The sequence below is a fragment of the Anastrepha ludens genome, chromosome 4 (genome assembly GCF_028408465.1).
Source record: "Anastrepha ludens isolate Willacy chromosome 4, idAnaLude1.1, whole genome shotgun sequence".
Taxonomy (NCBI): Eukaryota; Metazoa; Arthropoda; class Insecta; order Diptera; family Tephritidae; genus Anastrepha; species Anastrepha ludens.
Window position 1 is genome coordinate 29,854,872 of NC_071500.1, and position 24,176 is coordinate 29,879,047.

The following is a 24,176-nucleotide window of genomic DNA, read 5'->3' on the forward strand; positions in this document are numbered from 1 at the left end:
CACACTGATAAGGTCCAATCAGTTGGTTGACGGTGGGCTTCAGCCTTTCACACAATACGCTCGCTAGAACCTTATAGGCGATATTTAGAAGACTAATCCCGCGGTAATTGGCACAAATTGCAGGATCGCCCTTCTTATGGATTGGGCAGAGCACACTTAAATTCCAATCGGCAGGCATGCTTTCATCCGACCATATTTTGCATAGGAGCTGATGCATGCACCTTACCAGCTCCTCGCCGCCATGTTTGAATAGCTCAGCCGGCAGTCCGTCGGCGCCCGCGGCTTTGTTGTTCTTTAGCCGCGTTATCGCTATTCTCACCTCGTCATGATCGGGTAGCGGAACGACAATTCCGTCGTCAACGATTGGGGTATCGGGATCTTCACTTTCTCGGTGACATGCGCAGCTGTCACTGTTTAATAGGTTCGAGAAGTGTTCCCTCCATAATTTAAGATTGCTCTGTACGTCGGTCACCAGTTCGCCGTCTTTGTTCTTACAGGAAAACGCCCCGGTCTTAAAACCTTCTGTAAGCCGCCGAACTTTCTGGTAGAATTTTCGGGCGTTGTTCCTGTTGGCCAGCATCTCAAGCTCTTCGCACTCACGTATTTCGGCCTCTCGTTTCTTCTGTCGGATAATACGTCTCTCTTCCTTTTTCAGCTCTCTGTAGCGATCCCACATGGCTCGCGTTGCGCCCGATCGCAGCGTGGCTCTATAGGCGGCATCCTTTCTTTCTGCGGCAGCATGACATTCCTCGTCGTACCAATTGTTTTTTCGGGCTCGCCGGAATCCGATTTCTTCTTCGGCGGCGGTACGTAGAGAACGAGAAATGTTGCTCCATTGTTCGTGGATGCCGGTTTGTTGGGCAGTACTCTCCGAGAGCAGGAGTGAGAGTCGAGTGGCGAATCTTCTGGCTGTCTGTTGTGATTGCAGCTTTTCGAGGTCGAACATTCTTTGCGTAGGTAGATGCACGTTTTTTGCTGCACAGAGGCGCGTGCGCAGTTTGGCTGCAACAAGGTAGTGATCCGAGTCAATGTTGGCTCCTCGGATCGTACGTACATCTAATACACTAGAAGCGTGTCTTCCATCTATCACAACATGATCGATCTGGTTTCGCGTTTTTCGATCAGGAGATAGCCAGGTAGCTTGGTGTATCTTTTTATGCTGGAATCTGGTGCTGCAGACTACCATGTTTCGGGCCCCGGCGAAGTCGATCAGCCTCTGTCCGTTACCGGATGTTTCGTTGTGTAGGCTGAATTTTCCGACTGTGGGACCAAAAATTCCCTCCTTGCCCACCCTGGCGTTGAAGTCGCCAAGCACGATTTTTATGTCGTGGCGGGGGCAGCGCTCATAGGAACGTTCCAGGCGCTCATAGAAAGAATCTTTGGTCGCATCGTCCTTCTCTTCCGTCGGGGCGTGGGCGCAAATTAGCGATATGTTAAAAAAACGGGCTTTGATGCGGATTGTTGCGAGACGCTCGTCCACCGGAGTGAACGACAGTACTTGGCGACGAAGTCTCTCTCCCACAACAAATCCGACACCGAATTTGCGCTCCTTTACATGGCAGCTGTAGTAGACGTCGCAAGGTCCTATGGTTTTCTTTCCTTGCCCCGTCCATCGCATCTCTTGGATGGCAGTGATGTCAGCCTTTACTCTCACGAGGACATCAACCAGCCGGGCAGAGGCACCTTCCCCATTAAGGGACCGGACATTCCAGGTGCATGCCCTCAAATCATAGTCCTTAGTTCGTTTGCAGGGGTCGTCATCAGTATATGGAGGTCTCATCCGAGGCTTTTTTAAAGTTTTCATTGGGGGCGATTTTTAAGTGGCGGGTCCCAAACCCAACGCACAACCAGCTATCCTGGAATGTTTCGCCTTCTCACTTTAGCTCACTCCCGAACGGGTGTTCGGAAGCTACCCAGAGGATACGTGGGCTAATCCCGGCCGTTGTGAGCTGCTTGAACCATATGCAGAAGAATCGTCCTGGCCACTCCCAAGTGAATGGCGATCAGTAACTTTCCCCACTTGCGTGGACTTCTACACATGGAACCATCCGCCTAAGTGTTTAGCTTCCACCAATAACAGGGATCGAGTATCAGTACCAGTAGCCAGTGTCAATTGATATGAGTCGGAGAAAGGAGACGACTTATATCAACTGTCTAATACGCAACGCCGATATGGGCAGAGGTCAGAGCGACACACTGCATGCGCTTACCGAACGGTATCAGACGATGCAATATGCGTTGTTTCCAAAAAGATACCAGCTGACATCGATGCGATGGAGCTATATTGACTATACAGAGTGCAAGGAGTGAAACCAATGGCAGCCGAAAAAACCACAGAAAAAACGCGATGGATGGCCCAATGGAAAAAAAGGTAGAAGGAGTCTGCCAAAGACCGGTGGGTGTATAAACTTAGACCAGACCTTGAAGGGTGGATGAATGGGAAGCATGTCGATATAGACTACCAGCTAACTCAGATACTCACCGAGCACGGCTGCTTCTTCGAATGCCTACACTGTTTCCAGCTGACTGACAGTCCTTTTTGACACACTTGCTCGAATATAGTTGAGAATGCAGAGCACGTGGCCTTTCCATGCAAACATTTTAGCGAAGCACGAGCAGGCATTCGAACATCCTCCGTCTCACACAAGATTTATCCTGGATACGTGCTCCTCTATCAGTAAATAGGACGTCGTAAAGACGTTCCCGGATACAGTCGTGATGAGACTTAACCACATTGACTGGGAGAGGAAAGCCCAGCAACGACAGCAGCATTAAAAGTAACTTGACAATGAATATGAACTGTTTTAGACGGACCGACAACAGATATAGACGCTTCAGTCAATCACTCACTGCAGTATCAAACAGAAGGCAAGATTGTAGATTGTTAGTATCGGACTATTACACATTTTCCGCTTACGAAGTGGAGGGAGTAAATAGTATCGATGGTATAAAGCCTCCATACGCCCGCAAGGAGTGAAACCTGGGCGCAGAAATTTGTTGTGTCCATAGACATAAGCGCGGTTCCATCTTGAAGAGGAAATCGGTCGAGGAGGAGGAATGTTATAGTGACATTTGCATTACAACCTCCCAAAATGTTGGGCATCAAATTCAACAGTTTGCTCTCCTTCTCGGCGCATACAACCGTAATTGCCACTAAGGTCCAAAATCGCAATAAGGTCCTCAAATCACTAGCTGGTAGGACTTGAGCGACAAAGACAAATAAATGTTGCTGGCGTTTAAGGTGATTGACCTGTCGGCTCTAAATTACGCTGCACGCCTGTGGTCGCTACTGATTTGCAGTGGTCAAATCTCCAGGCCTGCAAAAAGACTGCCATCAAGACAGCCATGGGATGTCTTCTGATAACTTATTTGCAACATCTCCACAGCAAGGCTACTATGCTTCGGGTTAAGAAGTATATTAAGATGCTCAGCAAGCAATTCCTGATGGATTGCCACCGTCGTAACCGCCCCTGAGAATAGTTGGTGTGTTGCTGAAACACCTCCCAGTCGAATCAAGTGGCAGCGCTTCGACTATACTGACGACATCCAGGATCGAACACAACAACAACTACTGGATCAGACAGTTTACGGACAGGCATTAAACGACACTCATCGGGAGCCTCATACAGCCTCTCTAAACTCCAACCCACAGAATGCCACCATCGGATCTCAACCACCACCCATCGCAGGTGAAGAGCTTCAGTTGCCTCGTAAGACCCTGTTTTGGGTGTTTGGCTGAGTTCTTCCTCCTATTTGTGGCGTGCGTATTGATGTTGTTCCACAAATGCAGGGACCTACAATTTCAAACCGACTCCGATTGCAAGATAATTTGTTTTTATTTATGAGGAGCCTTTTCATGACAGAAATACACTCGGAGGTTTGCCGTTGCCTGCCGAGGGGCGACCGCTATTAGAAAATTTTTTTTTCATTTTGGTCTTTCATCAAGATTCGAACCTACGTTCTCTCTGAATTCCGAATGGTAGTCACGCACCAACCCATTCGGCTACGGTGACTCGCGTTACTTTGGCGTAATGACGTTCTGGTTGTACCAGGTTAAATTCCTACCTATCCAGAATCGACCCCGACATGTTCAATATATGCCCGGCATAGCACGATACTAACCACCTAATGGCCCTTTGGACCCAACCCGTCGAAGCACTATGTTTGCTGGACCTACCGTTAGGTGAGATAGGCGATGAAGGCTGGTGACTGCACCGTACTGGCAGGTCTTGATGAACTGCTACAACAACAAAAACAACGCTAGACTTTCCGTTTAGTGCCACTGGATGCACTCGCGTATGATTTTTTTTGATAGAGTGACAACCCGTAGTCTCTTGGTACTTTTTATACACCGTCACTGTGAAATCAATTAGACTTAGTCCTTTAAAGGTGTATTATTTGCGTTGTCTATGTTTTCTATTTGTGCTAAATATTGTTTTCTTGTCCATTCCGTGTACCGTGACCATAAAAGCGATATTTGGTTTTTCCTCTTCAGTTATTTTATTATCTATTATTTAAAATATAGTTTAGATTAGAGATGGTATGCGTGTGGAATACATATCCATATACTCGTATAAGTACAATTTGTATTATCCATAAATGTTGCCAGTCGTACACGGCAATTACCTTTTGCCTGTTGGAAATCTGAAAACTATCATTTAAATTCCATTTCTTATCAGATTAAGTATTGCACACGTTTTCAAGTCATTGTATAAATCAGTCACTAATCTTATCTACTTGCCTCACTGCATGTCATGGGTGTATGATCGACGTGATATCAGTTAAAGGCAACAAACCCGCAACGACGGGTCGAAACGGCATCGATTGCCTGTTCTGTTTTCCAGTTCAAAAAAGCTGCCATGATTCACAATCAAAACCACAATCATAAAATATATATATATGCACAGTGTACATAATAAAAATAATTAAAGATTGTTATTTTCTATATTTACATTATTTACATCTACACATACACGTACGTATCTAATTGATAATTGAATTTACCCAATCAAGTTGAACGTAAAAAATGCCATATAGTCGCCTCGGAGTCGTAAAAGAATTCTATAAAAAATTGATATGGAATCTTAAGTGAAGGTAGGAATAAACTTTTTATGAAAAATCCCATATTTAGAGATGATTAAGCCATATGAAGAGTGTAGACGGTGCCTTACGTGGGCCTGGTCATAGATTGATAAGCCGAACTGGTTCAAATCCAGAACACACACGTCTTGTAAACATTCTGTATTATCTACATATCGTCACATGAAATCAAAAAAGCCCTAAGTTACATTTTAAAAATTTTACAGGGGAAGCAAAAAACCTTTTAAAATGAAAATGTTTTATTCACCGTCACCGTCACCGGCTTTTCGAATTTTGTTTATACCAACGTCATTATTGGTTGTTGGATTATAAAATTTTAAAGGAACATACGGTGCATAATAATCAACTAAAAAGTCGATTTTGAATTTTTTGTAACTTAGGGCTTTTTTGAATTCATATGACGATATATTATATCAAAAATATCTTAAGAAACTTTCTACAGCGAATCCTAATCATCAGCAGTTGAATACTTAGTTAAAAAAATATACATCTTTAACCCTTTTACATCATCAAAAATGCACGCGGATGAGCATCGGCTCAATGCGAGAATTTGGGGCGGTGTTTTTGTTGTACTAACCCCTGTCAGTGCAATGTAGATTACCGGTCGTCTTCGTCTAGCTCATCGAACGGTAGGCCCAGGAAGCTTGCTGTTTCGAAAGGTTGGGTCCAGAGCGATGAGTGGGTTTGATGGAGCATGTGAAAAGGTGGTTAGTATCGCGTGCTGAATATATGTTTAGTGTGTCGGGGGCAATTCTGGATAAGTAGGTTTATCCTGCTGCAGTATCCAGAACGTATTTGCCAAATTGCGTCAAGGTTGCGCGGGTCTCTCGGGGTAGCTGGAGCTCCTGGTATGCTATGGGTGGCGGGTGATAAGTATCTCCTGACATGCGTGGGAGGCGGATCAGGTTCCAGCACGTGGCGTAGTGGGACCTGCGGTAGCACCCTATCGGAAATTGCTAGCTGAGCAGTTTGTTGTGCTCCTTCACAGGGAGCATCTGTGCCTCGTTGTGTAGGTGTTGTAGTGGGGACATCAGTAAGTATCCCGTCGCTGTCCGAATGGCAGTATTTTGGCATGTCTGTCCACTGCGTATCACTAGTTCTAGGCGACAGGACCGGCTGGCCAATTGCTTTAAATGCCGCCAACAAAATTTCTTTTTCTTTGTCCTTAGTACTGCGGGATAGCGATTTCAGAATCTTATTGTGGTTTTGGACTTTAGTGTCGATTTGGACTTTACTGTCGAAGGTGGCACCCAAAATTTTAAGGTTGTTAACAATCGATATTGGTGTGCCGTCGACTTTGACCTTAAGTTGCAGTTTGAACTCTTTTGTTCAGGTGGTAAGGAGAGTCACCATGGACTTAGTGGTAGTGTTCATTCGGTCTGTAGCCATGAAATTCCGCCAAGTCTTAACGAGATGGCTGTGATATTTCAGTTGACATTGTTTGGGTTTGTTAAACTGATATTCGAAAGACGGAAAGACATTTTAGCATGGATTATGCGTTAAATCGACTAGGACTCATATTGGCCAATGTTTATTGCCGCTGCTTTGGTGCGCACTTTTGCATAACTGAATTGCAACACAGTTTATTGTTGCAATACAATAAATAAGCCTTACACCTTGCACCTTCAAATAATAATAACAATTAGAATATGAATTTAAAAACAATTTTTTAATAATTCTTTATAGGCAAAGTTTTGCTGCACACAAGTTCTTTGTTGATTACAGAAGAAATGCATTTGAGCATGAAGCAGATGAAGTAGGTTTCGTACATTTTCTCTTTTAACAAAAGCGCGGATAGAGTATATTCGCTTTTTTGGTATCATCAATCCGTTGGATCTCTGAAAATGTGTAAAACAAGCTTTACGATTATATCTTCTTTATATAAGTAATCGCGAAATTTACCCGGAAAAAGATTTTGCATGCTGAGACGTTAGTTCATCCTCTTGGTTGCCCAGAGCTTTCTTAACGTACTGTAGAAAAATTAAAAATTATGACATAAATAAAAATCTGTTAAATGCATATGATTCAAAATATTTAAGTATGTAGAGCTAGACACAGAGCTATAAGTAGACAAGTGTTTATTCTGAAGTGATATCTGTGTGAGTCTGCGATGCTTCCACATCATTTAATTTTTGTATCAAGACTTGATTTCAAAACTCAAATACTGTTGCAAAGTATTATAGTACAGTCAGCGCAATTATTGTTGTTATTGTTGGTGTTGTAGCAGTAACTTTGCCCTGTCAGTGTAGTGTAATCACCGGTCGTCTTCGTCTACCTCATCTAACGGTAGGCCCAGGAAACATACTGTTGCGACGGGTTGGGTCCAGAGGGAGAGGGGGTTTACATGAGTGGGTTTGATGGGGCATGTGAAAAGGTGGTTAGTGTCGTGCCGGACATATATTTAGTATGTCAGGGTCGATTCTGGATAAGTAGGAGTTTAACCAGCTACAGTAACCAGAACGTAATTGAATATGTCGGGGTCGATTCTGGCTAAGTAGGAGTTTAACCTGCTTCAGTATCCAGAACGTAATATCCAGCGCACTCTACTGGGCTGTTAGTTCCTTTACTTGAAAAATTTGAAGCTTACTTACCATTGGATTGAGTAAAATTTCTTCTTCCATTTTGTTAATCTGCCTTATCAATTCCATCGTTTGTGCCATATCTTCTTGAACTTTAAGGAACATTTCGGGAGAATTGTATTTTTCAGGATCATTTTTGAAGACAACCATTCCGTCTTTCTTATTTATTGTTGCATAAATTTCACCTGATTTAATCTTTAACAAACAAAGAAAAAAAAAACGGAAAATGAATTTACATACAATTTATAATTTGCGCAAACTCACCATATTAAGAATATATTTTTCCGCCTCGGCCGCATCTGCTAGTTGAGCTCTACTAGCAACGTCGGAAAGAGAGAGCGTCAAAAAGGTTTTGGTTAGCCGCTGTATATTTTTCTTATAAAGCGAAGTTACAACCTGTAAAGTATGTAAAATGTTTATAAAGTAATCTTGAGCGACTTGTTAAGCATTTTACCTGTTTAACTAAGCCCATATTTTTATCCCGAATAAAGGTTTCACTAAATTTGTTCATTATAATTCGTAGTTCATCACTTGATGATGTCGCGTAAGCGGTTGCCAAATCGTGATAAGCCTGAGCGAGAGGTTTCATAAATCGCGGAATTACTTGTGCTGAATATTTTGGGAGTGGCAAAACCTGCATTTTGTAGTAAAAATATGAAATATGACTTTATGTATTACAAATAAGATGAAAGTAGAGTACCTTTCCATGCAGAATTAGGGAAACCAGTAAGAATTTTTTATATGCTTCTAACATTATATGTGACATGGCTGCAGCGGGAGTTGATATACAGACTTCAAAGAAATACAAGGCGCGATCGAAATTCTTTATGGCAGTGTATATCATACCGCCGTAATAGTAATAGAGGAGAAAATATTTGGCGTCATTATTCGCGTCCTGTGAAAAAATAAAGTAAGTAATTTAGAACCAATATTTAGACTGAAAAGCCTCCAGACTTTTTACGTACAGTTGAGTGTTGCCCTCGTATTTCAGATGCAGTTGATATGGTGGTTATATCTACATCCAGAAAGCCCAATGCAGTTTTAAAACACTTTGCCTTCAAACTCAGCTGGCAGAGATCAGAGTGAATGCTGGTTTGTTGCGAGTCACAGAGACGAATTTTTTCGATAGCTTGTGCTACAACTTTGATGCCTTGAATGCAATATGGGTGGTCAACAACCAGGTTTGTAAACATGTGGCATAGATCATAGTCTGTTGAATGGAAAAATGTCAATATTTTAAAAATGCTTAACGGTTGGTATGGAAAGATATAATACGCGTGTTTTTTTAATGTATTTGCATATTTACATCTAAATATGTGCACATACATGTGGGTGGTGCCCACCAGTAGAGCTTTTACTACAGAGATTTAAAATGGTTACTTTGCATCATCTACTTACAGGTGTACGTAGCATACCGCACTTGTTCTCCATTGCACTGACTTATAAATTCTTTGTAAAGGTTGAACAGCTGCGGAAGATCTGTATTTACATTCTGAAAAGGTTAAATACATAAACAAATCGAAAGTTAAACTAATTAGAGTTTATTTCACTAACCGCAGCGCCGTTGAATTTGACCAGCAAGACGTAGAGTACGCCCAGCGAATGCTGCTGAAAGTCCAACGTCTCCAGAACGTTATCTAGCAGGTCCAAATACCTTGAAAGAATCTCGACAGAGTCGTTTAGTTGTTCCACCATTATCCGGAAGTTACCTGTTCGAAGACATTACAATCATATCAAAAAATTTTTGAAAAATATTAGAAGTGTGCATGATTTGCCGGTCTCCGCTCTTAATTTATAGCATTTTCTGAGAGATGCATAGATGAACTGTCTCAAGCACTATATCGTTACCCACCTTCGGCACTCTTTGTCCGCACATTGTTAACATAGTTCTCCAACGCGCTGGCCATCACTCTATATTTTTTAGTAATTTATATTTTTGCGAAGTATACAGCAAATGACTTGACTAAAAATTCATAATTTGCCAAACACGAACTTTTCCAAATTCTTTGTTTCTTTCCTTGCTAGTCTTCGGTGGTTAGATTTTTGCTTTTTCAGTGACACAAACGTCTGGCTCGCAATATTTTATTCTAAATAAACTAACAGCTGTTAGAAAGAGATAAATATACTATAGAAACCGTTGGTGTTTGAGGTTCCTAATTTGACAGTTCGTTATGCTCAAAGAATTATAGCCTAATGTCATGTCCAAATTACGTACAGGGTGTAAAAGTTGTGTGAACCCAAACTTAAGGCCCGGTTATCCTTCTCCGTGCAACTTCGAATGACTTCTTACAACTCCAAAAGACTTATGAAAACCGTGTACAGAAACAGTTTTTAATAAAAAAAACATAATGTATTATTCTTACAACTTTATTGTATTTTTTTTCTCGCTGTTTTCAATGGCTTAAACTTTCCAAAATCCCTAGTGCTACCAACGTAATATGCACAAAAATAATTGAATTTTGCTTTAGTTAGATATGAAACAGATTTTTTAAAAGATAACTTGGCGAAATTGCTTAAATGTTCCAAAATCCCTAGTGCTCCCCACGTACTATACACCAAAACAGTTAATGTTTGCTTTATTTAGGTATGAAATAGATTTGTTAAAAGATGACTTGTCGAAATGCCTCTAAATTATTTTTAATGTTTCTAAATTTTTCTAAAAGTGTGAATAATTTTTTTTACATATCTTGATTAACTCAATTTCTTAGTGTTGATACATATATATATAGGTGTGTGTTTGGGTGTTTGGCCTTAGTGTTGATACCAACCAATAATAGAACGGAATATATGTAGTGCATACCGTCGGCTGAGAGTATAAACCTGCTACTTAACTCCGTAGACATTCTAGAGGGCAGAAAAAAAGCGACTTGTTTTTTTCATCGGTAACTACATATTTTTTATTTCAGCTTTAAACTCTCAGCCGACGATGTGCACTTCATATATTCCATTTCATTTTTCATTCGGTATCAGCATTAAGAAATTAAATTAATCAAGGATTAGTTTAAGTAATATTTTAATTTTTAACTAATGTATGTATATTTATACATTTCGAAACATTTTCAAACATTAAAAATGATTTATAGTGTTGAGTACTTCTGATTTTATTCGTAACCAAGGAAGCGAACCAACTAATATAAAAATTTGCTTTATATTGTAATATTCTGTCTTCCTAAGGTACAAAAAAAATAGTAGTTTGTCTGCTCCGTAAAATGTCTCTGGAAGTATTCCGCAGGTTTACACTCTAAGTCGACGATATGTAACTGCGGACTCAATTGAGATTTTCTACTACAGATGAGGCACCTTTTGTTCATCGATTTGTTCATTTCATTTAGTATTTATTTTGTTGTTTCTCCCCACAATCGTAATAATAATTATCGATAGCACAGAAAACACAGGGCTGTATGTCGAAAAGTATCGTTCTTATCTAGGATTATTAGGTATGGGAAATCGGGCTCTTTAATTGCGGATTTTGAGTTAAGCGCGAAAAAGTAGATCATCTACTTATATGTGAACGTATTATAAGTCATTTAATTTCTGGTCATTCAAAGAACACTGTGGAACAAATTCAGGTTAGCTAAAATTAGGTCCATTCTGAGAGTGGCGGGTGAAAATAGAGGCGAAATTAGAAGACCCATATCGCGCCGTTTTTTTATGTTAGTTCGAATTTTTTTTTAATCGGCCTTCGAAGTTTGAAATCGGAGCAAAATTGTTTATATGGTTTTTTGGCTATAACTCGTCGACTAACTGATATTTTTTCAATCTGTAAAAGCCAAATTATTGCAAGAGACCTGTGCAACAATTACAATTTTTGAAAAAATTGATTTCGAAAATTTTTGTGGTACTTATGAAACAATATACTGAAAATCGGCATTTGACTGCAAACTTCGAAGGCCGATTAAAAAAAAATTCGAACTAACATAAAAAAACGGCGCGGTACGGGTCTTCTAATTTCGCCTCATCGCAAACATCGAAACAAATGTAAAGTATTTCACAGCTGCTTACGGCTACAGTGGAAATCCAAAATTCAATAGATACATACATATGGTTTGGTTATGGTTATATCGTCATGGTGCGGCATCTATAATCGTTTAAAGAGATGCTCATATGTGGGATCAGAACAGCTGATTGCTGTGGTTGTGGTTATTGCTAAGACACCTCTAATTGCGGCTTGAAATAATGGAGTATATACACTAAGAATAGGATATTGGCTGCAGTTTCTCATGTATGTGTGTATATACATTTTCTCCACTGTTTATTTTTACTTAAGTGTTGCCACTCCACTATGCCTTTTCGTAAACTTACCTTATCAACAAATACTCTTCCGCTATAACAGATCGCAGTTAAAAAACGTGAAGTAGTTTTTATTCTTAAAAAAAACAACAACAATCTATGAAAGGTATAAGCCAGCTGATACGGACAAATCTGGGTTCCGCATATTTTTGCGTTACCGGCTACAACTACAGTTAAAATTCTGCCTTGTTGAATTTTCACGCTCTGATAAGATAGATCGAGTCAGCTGACTCGGGTTTACTTATCAGCTGGTTTATGTTTTGGACTAATTTCACTAGTAGTTTATAATATTATTATTAAGTGTCTGTGGCAGCACCGCTGCTCAATTTATTGGATATGAAATTTTCTGTCCAGAATTTGTAGTAATAATTTTCGGAGAGCTCCGCGGTACGGCTCCTTTTTATGGCTTCTTAGTTGCTTCTCCATTTTTCGTGACATTCGTAAATATTTACTTGCTATTGTGAATAGTGCTGAATTATTTGCATGAATTAAAGCAAATAAATACGGACGGGAAAAATTTTAAAAAGTTTGAAAATGAACAATGACGATGTAGTTGACTTTTATCCAAAATCTCCTGAGACGCGCAAAATGACTACGCGAATAGTTTATGTTTGCAATATGTGTTTTCGCCAATATATGCTGGTGGAGGATTTGCGTGGACATATGATTGAATATCACAAATTTAGACCGAAAATAGAAGCTCAGCCAAGGCCGGAGAAAAAAATTGCATTAAAAAATTCTGAAAATGTTCAAGCAGCAGTAGAAGAAAAATTAACGGATATATCAGAGCCTCAGATTGATCCAACACCAACGGAGGTGCTTATACCCGAAATGCGCCCAATGCCGTTTAAAAATTTCAGAATTGTATTGCGCTCCAAAATGATATTGCGGTATTTATGCATCATTCTTCATTTCTAGTAGGTGTTTTACGTCTTACGTTTTCAGCTGCCCAGTAACGCATTCCTGTCCTTACAAATTCGAGAGTGAAAATAAATTGTCTTTGCACACCAAATGCCATATTAATGCGACCTTAATACAGAAATTCAAATGCTATGAATGTGATGTTGAGCTGACAAAGTGGCGAAGTTGCTCTGCACATTTGTGGAAAGCACATCAAGTAGACGTGGACCTATTGCACTGCCCGCAATGTGAATACAAAGCACATGCCTCAGGTTAGAAAAATGATCTCCAATAATTCCCATATTTCCAATATTTCCTATGCCTTTAGTGCTCGTTTGGCGTCACATGAGGGTGCACAAAAAGTGGCGTCCTCGAGTTCTACGTTCGCTACGTGCCGTTCAAAGAAAACGTCTGCAGCAGGATGCAAACAAAACCGATAAACTTATAGTTCAAGCTGCGCCGGTAAACAAAAATAGGTACTATGCAGAAAAGACCTGTGACATTTGTGGTCGTAAATTCGTGAATGGTAAAACGCTTTCGAAGCATGTCAAAGCGGTACATAATAAAATCAAACCATTCATTTGCAATGTATGCGGCAAGAAAACGGCGCGTAAGGCTAGCTTGATTGTAAGTTGTGTTTGCTTATTTCCTTTTAATGCATACTAATTAATTTCCATTAAAGATACACATGCGCCAACATACGGGCGAAAAACCATTACATTGCAAGACGTGTAAGTTTTCGACACGAGATCCTAGTGTTTTACATAAACATCAGCAGCGGCATGAAAAAGTATGCTCTTATGGATGTTAAATCAAGCGTTTTTACTAAGTTCTTTGTATTGATTTTTAGGCTCAAAAACTTAATTGCAAGCTTTGCGATTTTTCTTGCATACAAACCAGCGCTTACAAGCGTCATATGCGTTTGAATCATGTGGAAGAGTACAGAAAGATTGCATGTGATTTGTGCAATTATGTCACAATAAGCGCAGAGCGGCTGCAGGTGCATAAAAGTGACCATCGTAAGGGACTAATTGTTAATCACGAAGGTGAATAATTTGCTAATAATATTTTTTGACTTGTAATAGCTTTTCTGCAATACGCGCATATATGAACTATTTATCATCTTTCAGATTCCATGGATGCGACATGTGCTGGTGCTTCGAAAAATCCACTTAAATTACGTGATAAAAATGAGGTTTGCTTTGTTAGCCGCACATTGGGCTATGTTTTATTGCACATTGATATATCTCTTGCAGATGTCTGCTGATTGTTTCTTACCGATTGAAAGTATTGATTCGCTGCCACATGAGCCTGCTGTTGATACTGGTGGCGTGACAATACCGGCACCTTCTGAAGACACACAGTTCCCTACCTATTTGAATAACTGAACAAAATAAAACCAGTGTTTTCTTTATAAACATTTTCCATTTCCTTTATTTACTTTTATTTATTTCAATTCTTATGATATGATTTCAACTTTTTAAATATTTATGTATTAATTATATACCATTCTATTTTTGTAATTTACTGCACTAAGACTGAAAAAAATCTCGCTAAATCTTTTTTTTTTTTTAATTACGAACTTTATTAATTTCTTTAATTATTTTTTTACTGTTCAATCTTTAATGCATTTGTGTTTTTTTTGTTGTTGTTAATGAACTGTTTAAAAATTGGATTTAATGGTTTTTCTTTAAATTCACTAGTTTAATAGTTTTATTACATTGAATTATTTCTTAACCATTTAAACTTTTGCTGGCTGAGTTTTCAGAGACGCGCATCCTATAATTTTCAATTCGAACGCTTTTGTTATTTAATATGTATTTTTAGTTTCGTATATCTTTAATTGCAATTGAATGCCTTTAAGTTGAAATATTCATGTTTTACTTAAACAATTGTAAATTTATGTCTCAAAACCTAAAATATTCTTCTAAATGTTCTACATTCTTCCGAATCGCTTTGTGAACATGTTTTATATACACTGATAATGAGTTACAGTATAATTTGAGCAGTATATGTATGTGCATCTCACAAGGATGTATATTTGCATTTGCTTCCTTCACTTATAACTTTTTTACTATATTGATTTTTTTTGTATGTAATTTGTTGAAAAATAATTTTATAGTTTTTTATATTACGTTTTTTTATTTTGTTTTTTAATATAAATAGCGCTAAGAATAAATATTTTACTTATGCATTTCATTTCTAAGTATTCATCTCTTTCCTTTACCATTTATTTGCTTACCCTCAAAATAGTTTACAGAGTTAACATAAATATGTATTTAATTTGTGATTTTATTGTCTGCGTATGTTTGTATTTGATTTAAAACTTCTTGTAAATATGTATGCATGCTCATGCTCTATATATTTTCGCTAGTATGTACGCTTTTAAGTCTAATTTGAAACTTCAATGTAAACAAAGTTCGAATTTTGGCCTCCAATAAAATAAAGAAATAAATACTTGCTAACTTGCTAATCGTTTTTAAAAGGAGTACATAACGGGAAAAAATTATTTCCAAGGGTTTTCTTCAAATATTTAAATTGAACTATAGTTTGTTCACTTTTCTAGGCAGTGCTTATTTTCATTTTTATTTTTAAATTAATAATAACTTTTTCATGGTAGACATTAACCTTATTTTATTGGTTTTGGATTAAGTTCAAATCGAGATTCTCCACTAAATCACATATATAAATATATTTCACGGAGTCAACCACTATTAAACTAATAAAATAAGGGGGAAAAATGTTGTGGCAAAGTGTTTGAGTGTTCAAGTAAAATTTGTGTAACGTTTTAATTGCCATTATATGAATTCCAGTTTTTAAAATGGTCTGATTTTCGATTTAAAGCCAAAGAGGAATCGGATTCAAGGATAATAAAAATTAGGTCTTTGGCTTTTAGAATCGTATTTTGCTACAATTGGGGTCTGCAAACTAGATATAAAAAAGTGTTTGGCCAAATGCTCCATCTTGCCATTAGAGTCCGGGGTGGACCATTGCCACTCCTTCAATACACCTCCATTCTTCTCGACGGCCCGCTTTCGCTCTATGCTGTGAGATTCTCATCGCTCTTATATCTATGTAGATTAGATATTCCGTAACTTAAGTGATATTAAGCGATTCCATTGGGGCAACTTCCTTGGGGCAATGCTTATAAAATCTACAAATTTGTGAAATAGCGTAGGCCTCTAACATGACTCTTATTTTCTTATATTTTGACGGTTTTTCTTCGACCTATTGGAAAATTCAAGTCCCCGCTTATATATCGAAGTTCCAACATTTACCGAATTCAATTACAATCAACAGTTACTAAAAATACCGAAAAAATGTGCGCATTCATGCCGCACTTTATTACCACTTCCATGGCTACGTCTCCTGTCTACTAAATACTACTAATCCCTTAAAACCAGCAAGTAAGTGAACTTGTCCTGGTAAAGTAAGTAATATCTCTGTGCCTTAAATCGAATGAGTCGCCGTTTCTAACGTTTAAACTGTCGACTTTCACTGCCGTTTATGCATGGCAACAATATTTTGGTTGGCAGGAAATATATTTGTGTGCTCATAAAATCTTATTTTTGAGCGAAAAATACAAACAAAATATTGAAGATAATACATATGATTTTTCACAATTGATTGAAACCATACATGGTTTAATCAATGTTGGAAAAACCGCGTATGATTTTGAGAGCCTTTGTATGTCACCAAAAAATTAGAGAAACGTCAGATGAAGTAGATTCTGTTGACAAATGAAATATTTTTTTTTGTCGAATTTTCATAGAACTTTCAAAATTATTTCATCAACTTACATAAGGTGTGTCCATGAACCAATCGTTACAAATTATTAAGTTTTGGTGTTCATGTATCCAAAAAAATTTGCAAAATTGGGGGACTAAAGTGAGAGAGAAAAATGACATTTCATTTTGAGGGGAAGTTGCAAGTATTTGCCGGATCAATTTTTATTTATTTATTATTTTATTTTTACAAGAGTTACAATTATAAATAACTGTCACACGTAAGTAGTAAGCGCTGGCTGCCAGGGCCTTCGGCTTATGATAATATAAACTTAAGTATCTATATACTATACATACATACTAATATACTAATTTGTTTTTTTGGGTGAGGTTAAAGTTAAGGGAGGAGGAACTATGGTGGAGAGGAAGGATAGTTTTTGGGGTGAGTGTTAGGAATAGCTGTTATGGATTATATGGCTTGTTCAGAGCTTAATGATCTATATACTTAATCTATTGTAGTTTGTGAAATGAATTTACAAATTAAGGAAATACTATTAATATCTGTGTTTTTTAATAAATCAGTGGGCTTGCAGTTAGGAAACATCGCATTTCTACATTCCTCCCATTTTTGGCAGTAGTCAAGAGTATGTAGGGTTGAGTAATCGATGGAGTTGCAGTGAGGACAGAGTGGTTTGGGCGAACCATTTAGCAAATGAGCGTGAGTAGATATTGAATGGCCAATCCTGAGTCGCGTGAATTTTTTTAAAGTTTGACAGGCTATATTAGAGGGATATAAAGGTTTCGCTCCGGTGGGATTGTATTTCTTATAAGGGTGCTGAAAGGTATTCCAATTACTTGCGTAAAATTTATGCAAATGCTCTTGTACCAGCTTTCGAATGTCTTTGTTAGTAATATCATCACTAAAATGTAATGGTTCATGTCCGGCTTCTTTAGCCCTGTTGTCAGCATACACATTTCCTGGTATCCTAGAATGGCCAGGAACCCACATGATTCTTATAGTGTTTTTATTGAGAAGTAATATGTTTCGAATGGTTGTAACTAGTGGTGTTTCGTTTCTCTGGTTCTTAATAGCATCCAAAGTAGATTTGCTATCGCTGCAAATTATAAATTTTCTCCTTTTCTGGGAAGCGTATTTAACTGCTACAAGTAATGCAGCTGCTTCGGCTGTGAATACCGAGCAGTATATTGGCAATGAACCGACAGCAATGGTGTCACCAAGATGATTTGTTACTGCAAACGTAGTATTGGTGTCCGTTGTGGATCCGTCTGTATAAATAGTCTCCCAATCACTCTCCAATTGAGCTAATGTTTGGTTGAAGTGCTGAAGATATACCTCTGAAGAAGTAGATTCCTTTGGTAAGTTAGGCAGGTCTGTTAACAGGAACTCATCAGGATCAATGTTTGGAGGAAAGGCTGGAATTGGTATCAACCTCGGTTTTGAAATTATACTCAATTGCTGGTATAATTCAACGCAGCGTTGAATGGCGGAAGGCTTATTGTTTTTTTTCCTGACGTAAGCAGAGCTAAGTTGACTTGTGACAAAAGAATTTCATTTCTACAGAGCAAAAGCTTTGGCAAGAGAATCGTTGTATTACGCATAGCTCTGAGGGTTATATCCGGTAATCCAGCTTCAGTGAGAACAACTTTCGTTGGGGACGTCGGAAAAGCACGAATACTTCTTCGGGCTGCTGCATGGTAGGGAGCATATAGTAGGTTTAGATTTACTTTTGAACAATTTCCATAAATACAAAGCCCAAAATCGATTTTTAATAGCAATAATGCCTTTGTGATATTTACAAGTACTTGTGGATGTATATGACAATGTTTTGATGACAAAAATGTAATTATATTTAGTCTAGCAAATAAACTTAGTCTAGTAGCTTTACAATGCTCTTTGTAAGTAAGTTTTTTATCGAATATTAAACCTAGTACATATTTTGAGTGAGTTGCAATGAGGAATTAGTGTATTTGAGAAGGTTAATGTAGGAAAGTGACAGACATGTCTTCTACACAAATGAAAGGTAGAGCATTTGTTCATTGAGATAATAGCTCCCGATGATTCGGACCATTTACATATATTACTAAGTATACTAGAGAAAATATTGTTAACTTCTGGAAGGTCTTTTATTTTTGAGAAAATCAAAACGTCATCTGCGTATGTGAAATGTTCTACAAGTGAGTTAGAGGTCGTCCCCTTAGTATTAAAATAGCCTATAAATTTTTTGATGTTTTGAGAAAATGAATTTCAAAGTTTTTGCCGAAAGTAGCTCTCACTCAAATCTCGTTATGTCTGTAAATATTTATTATTTTTGACTGACGTTTTGACCCACTTTGTGGAACTAGAATTTGACCAAATTTTGACCACATATAAAATCGACGATTGAGAATCCAAAAATTCAATAAAAAAATAATAGCCTATGAGCACATAGGCTATTGTTATACTAAGGGGACGAGGTAATGATTGAACTAATTTCGTTAAATGCTATTGTGAACAACGTCACCGAAAGCGGTGAGCCTTGAGGAATACCATTTGTTAGTTTATAAGTCTGCGATCTGTAGTTCCTCACGCTGACTGAGAGTTTCCGGTTGCTTAAGAAGGCTTTAACGAAGTTAAATATTTTGGTGCCAACTTTCCAGCGTTTAAGTTGCCTGAGTACCACATGAATGCCAATCCTATCAAACGCTTTCTCAAAGTCTAACTTCAATACTGAGACATGATTACTTGATGCTAGAGCTGTGTTAGAAAAATTTATTTTGCAAACCACATTATTCGTACCGCTATAATTTTTTCTAAAATTTTGGATATACATGGAAGTAGGGATATTGGACGGAAGTTATCAGTGAGGTTGGAAGGTTTATTTGGTTTTGGGATGGGGATAATTAAGGCTGATTTCCACGCTTGAGGGAAAACACCTGAAGTGAATATATCATTATAAACATTTACTAGTCTATTCTTTAAGGCGTAGGGTAGATTTTTCAATATTGTGTAGGAAATTTTATCTGACCCAGGTGTTTTTCCTGACATTTTAAAAATCGTGGAGTCAAATTCATAAGTTGAAATTGACATTTCCATAAAGGAGGCTTTGGGTGAAGGGGAAGAATTTGAATAACTGTAATGAATGAAGCGGTTTTTTTGAGTGTTGAATGTGGGATGAAAATTGCAATTATGTGAATAAGCTGACCAAGATTTGGCAAATAGTTCGGCGATATCTTGTGGAGAGTAAATAGGTTTTTGCCCATTGTATACGAATGGTATGTGAAAACGAGGGGAGGAACCAGTTAGCATTCTTATGTCAGACCAAATCTGTTTAGGATTAGACGAAGGGGTGATATTGGACGTAATTTTTTCCAATGATTTTCTTTTAGCAGCCTTTAACTCTCTTCTGAACACTGCGTTTGCTTTTTTGAAGTTGATTAAATTAGATTCATTCATTGTTTTCTTATATATTGTCCAAAACGTTTGTTTTTTATTTCTGAAAGAGGTAAGCAAATTAGACCAATAAGGTAACTTTGCGGAAAACTTGTTAGTGCTTGTTTGTGGTATTGATATATGGGCAGAAGAACGGATTATTGATTTAATATTAGCTGCTTCCCTGTTGATGTTGTGTGATACTAGTTTTTTATTCGTTAAATCAACAGCAATGCTTTGGAACCTAACCCAGTCTGCCTTAGGGGGCGTCCATAAATTACGTGAGGTGTTTTTTTCAATTTTCTGACCCTCCCTCCCCCCCTGGTGAGATGTCGTGAGATTTTATTCAACCCCCTCCCCCATCCCCCAATCTCACGTGAGATTTTTCAAAATGTGGGTTTCTTATGTAAACGCGTTGGATTGTTATTGTAAAAAGAAAAACAATTTGCTTCGTGCTTTTATTTACGACTAGTTAAGACTAGTAATCAATATTGCTAAGAGTTATAAGTGTAATAAAAATTTAACAATAGAAGACTTAAATCGTAACTACTGCGATTAAAAAAAGAATATCTACTCTAATTCAGTCCATGGAGAATCATGGGCGGTTTCAAGAGAGACTATTGGGACCAACATGTTCATATGATTTTCAGTAAAATCATGTGCTCCTTCAACTTCGTTCTAATCTAGCCACTCTAAGCCGTTGACGCTTGCGCACAGTAACTCATTAGCTCGTCTTGTGATAATCCGTGAGGGTCGCGCTTTGCGGAACATACGCGCTTACTTAGCTGGTGCAATGTGAGCTGCTCTCCTGTGCTCTGCAGCTCTTGTGATAGATGCGAAGTAAATACCGCATGTACTGCAGCATATTTTCTCTAAATCATCACGTATACTTGGGCAATAGAGATCAATAGGCGTGCTGATGAAGGCATTCAGCGGTTGAATCGGTACGCGTATTAGAAATGGAGCAAATGATTTTCCGTCATGTTCTTTAAAGGCCGGAATTGTCAAACGTCAACCTGAGTGATAGGGCGTTCGGCTTATAGTGGCGCGAAAACAACCGATGGGCTACACTGTACCGCAAATTCAGCTTAAATTGAGCTATTTGGTATAAAACAAATATGGTGGTTTGACAGTAGTAATGTATAACGTCGAAGTATGAATGAAATTATTTTCTTTCGAACGAATTAGTGAATGATCTTAATCATACTACGATTACGCTTGAGATTAAATCTTAAGTATTTACAATTTTTTTGTTTCAATCAGAAAAAAAATTGCGTGATATTTGCCGAGACCCCCCCTCTCTCCAACGTAAGATTAGATGAGATTTGACTCGACCCCCTCCCCCCCTTAAACATCTCACGTAATTTATGGACGCCCCCTTTTCTGTAATAAACTTTGATGTTGGCTTGACTTCGTACCACTTTGGAATGGAAATAGACGTTATCAGAGGAAAGTGATCGATGCCATGTAGTTCGCTTAGAGTGCGAGAGGAAAATTTGGGAGAAATGGATGCGGAAACAAGGATTACATCAGGATGGGTGAAAGATTTGTGGGTTGAAAAGTGCGTTGGTTGGCCATCGTTTAAAACAATAAGATTTTGAGATAAAATGAGGTCTTCAATGGTTTTTCCTCTACCATTAGTGGTTTTAGAGCCCCATAAAGGGCTCCAAGCATTAAAGTCTCAATTTTTACTTGTAAGAATTTGCAAGTGAGAAAAACAGCTGATCGCAAAGTAAAAATAAACACGAATTCAAAATTGCGAATTGAGCCAACGTTCTAAATTTAAATAAAAATTGTGAGTAAAATGAAAAATGTAAGTAAATATACCTTATTTTAGATAAAATTTAGGAAGTAAGGAAAATATGAAGAAAACTGTGAATGCCACAACAATACAGTTGCTAAAGGAATATTTTTCATCTGACAGCAGTTTTGAAATGTAACAAATTATTGCGGACAAAATAAAATCAATTGAAGATAAGCTCGTTATTTTATATTTCATTAGCTTTATTTTCTTTTTTAATTTTATACGAGGTAGCTCAACTGAATTTGTTTTTACCTTTTGTGATTTTTCTCGCCAACGATTTAATCAGCAATTCGAGAGAAATGGCTTATTGAATCCGACAAACTATTTGTAACATAATAAACTGTTCAAAAAATGAAAATAGGTTGGAGTCAAAATCTGCAAGTGGACGACCAAGGAAAATATCTGACCGCACCGAACGTATTTTATTGAGAATAGTAGTCGCAAAACTGCAGATTTCGATAAGAAATCTTGATAATGAGCTTAGAGAAGAGTGTGGGGCTGAAGTGCCTCATTAAACAGTCCGCCAAGTTCTTCAAAAGCAGAATTATATTTCACGAGTTGCTCGAAAGAAACCTTCGCTCTCGACACAGCATATTGCAAAGCGGTTATTCTTCGCTAGAAAGTACCTAGTTCAACCAGATAGCCATTCGAATGAGAAGGTATTCTGCAAATTATACTCTATTAGAACCTTTAAATACGGTATACAGTGAAATCGCTGCGGACATGAAAATACGGATAGACAGGAGATGGAATAATCTAGCTACTTGCAAAACCGCGATAATCGTGTGAACACAGAACGCAGTTGAATACGCCGGATTCGTATTAGAAAGCAAAGCAGAACACGCATATAAAGAGAGGAATTACAAACAAAGATAGCTGCAGATTTTGCAATGAACTAGAAGAGAGGGAAATTCTAGAACCCCTCCTATGTTCTTGTCCTGCTTTAGCTAGAACCGAAAAATGTTTAGGAACTCTACAATATGAGGGATTAGAATGTCTCGCTGGGTTGGAGCTTCAGAGCTTACTTAGATTCGCAAAAGACGCAGGCTTATTAGAAGAAGCCTACTACCAGGAAACGTAAGGGTCAAGCTCTATCTGGTATCACTGAGGTCCAATAGGTGATGGCTTTCAGCCAGCCAGGTCAACCTAACCTAACCTAACAACGATGGGAGTCAAATACATAGAAGCTGTGATTACGGCTTCGATGTAGTGCAGGAATTTAAGTACCTAGGAGTAACTATTAAACCTGATAACAAAATTTCTGCAGAAATTGGTTAGAGAACCGCTTATACTTCTCTTTGTGCAATCACCTTCTCGACAGGAAAATGAAGATTTCGCTGTACCGCTCAATTATTATTCCTATCTTGCTATACAGTGGAGAAACTGTCACTCGGAAATGCAGATAAACAGCAGTCGCTGATCTTTGAGAGGAGAACTCTGCGTAAAACCGTTGAGGCGATACGTGATAAAGGCGAATGATGGAAGGGCTACAATTATGAACTCGGAAAACTAGACGTGCATCCCCTTGCAATAACCACAATAATGATCAATCTACTGAAAGAGCCCAGTCACATATTACGGGCTAATACCGATTAGCCAACCCAACAAATACTCTTTGGAAAGTGCCATAGGCAGAGAAGAAGGGGCCGGCCGCCGCTCAGATGGATTGACGGTGTAGATGAAGACGTAGGTATTTCGGCCATGGAGGATGCAGGCACGACACTGGAGACAATTGGAGGCATATGCTGCAGCAGGCGAAGACCCGACCAAGGTTTTTCAGCCAAAAAAGATGATGATTTCAACGATGGATCCTAATAACTTGTTCCAAGGGCTTTATCCTAAACTTTTAGGCGAGTACTGAGGATATCATGAAATACCTAAACGAAAACCTATACATATTGGCGCTTACACTCTTGTTTAACCGAGCTTTTACTCTTATTTGCGGCGTGCGTCTTGATATTTTTTCCACTCAATGGAGGGACCTACAGTGGTAAGCCGACTCCGAACGGCAAATGTTTTTTATGAGGAGCTTTTTCATGGCAGAAATACACTCAGAGGATTGCCATTGCCTGCAGACGGATGACTGCTATTAGAAACAACTTTTTCTCTCATTTTGGTGTTTGATGCGCGGAGATTCGAACCTAAGCGCTCGCGCACTAACCCATTCAAATACGGCGGCATTGCATCATTTAAATATCTCATCATTTAATCCATTCGGCTACGGTGGCCGAATTTGATTATTAGGACGATGGAATTAACATAATAAAAGTTATCCATATGTAAAAGCTTTGGAAGGAAGTCTTCTCACTACGACGATTTTCATGATTTCATTACCCGAATGGAATCAC

The 24,176-nt window shown here is 38.3% G+C and overlaps 2 protein-coding genes across 2 annotated transcripts; one reads left to right on the plus strand and one right to left on the minus strand.

Moving 5' to 3' along the window:
* Window positions 1-6,748: 6,748 nt before the first annotated feature.
* On the minus strand, window positions 6,749-9,797 carry LOC128859785 (COP9 signalosome complex subunit 3). Its single transcript, XM_054096865.1, has 10 exons — window positions 9,532-9,797; window positions 9,234-9,388; window positions 9,078-9,171; window positions 8,645-8,889; window positions 8,380-8,574; window positions 8,134-8,313; window positions 7,944-8,075; window positions 7,692-7,874; window positions 7,003-7,070; window positions 6,749-6,938 (listed from the first exon to the last, which is right to left on the minus strand). The coding sequence occupies exons 1-10, from the start codon at window positions 9,584-9,586 to the stop codon at window positions 6,923-6,925; spliced, it is 1,323 nt and encodes a 440-aa protein (XP_053952840.1). The 5' UTR covers window positions 9,587-9,797; the 3' UTR covers window positions 6,749-6,922.
* Window positions 9,798-12,345: 2,548 nt separating this feature from the next.
* Window positions 12,346-15,334, plus strand: LOC128861421 (transcriptional repressor CTCF). Its single transcript, XM_054099558.1, has 7 exons — window positions 12,346-12,859; window positions 12,915-13,141; window positions 13,198-13,496; window positions 13,552-13,659; window positions 13,720-13,915; window positions 14,000-14,064; window positions 14,126-15,334. Exons 1-7 carry the CDS (start codon window positions 12,504-12,506, stop codon window positions 14,255-14,257), a joined length of 1,383 nt encoding a protein of 460 aa, XP_053955533.1. The 5' UTR covers window positions 12,346-12,503; the 3' UTR covers window positions 14,258-15,334.
* The last annotated feature ends 8,842 nt before the right edge of the window (window positions 15,335-24,176 follow it).

Coding starts and splice junctions, on each gene's coding strand:
- LOC128859785 (XM_054096865.1), bottom strand. CDS start 9,586: ATGGCCAGCGCGTTGGAGAACTATGTTAACAATGTGCGGACAAAGAGT. Junction 8,890..9,077: donor GCGGTATGCTACGTACACCT/GTAAGTAGATGA, acceptor TCCATTCAACAG/ACTATGATCTATGCCACATG. Junction 8,314..8,379: donor CCCTAATTCTGCATGGAAAG/GTACTCTACTTT, acceptor TACAAAATGCAG/GTTTTGCCACTCCCAAAATA.
- LOC128861421 (XM_054099558.1), top strand. CDS start 12,504: ATGAACAATGACGATGTAGTTGACTTTTATCCAAAATCTCCTGAGACG. Junction 12,860..12,914: donor CGCTCCAAAATGATATTGCG/GTATTTATGCAT, acceptor TTACGTTTTCAG/CTGCCCAGTAACGCATTCCT. Junction 13,916..13,999: donor ACTAATTGTTAATCACGAAG/GTGAATAATTTG, acceptor ATCATCTTTCAG/ATTCCATGGATGCGACATGT.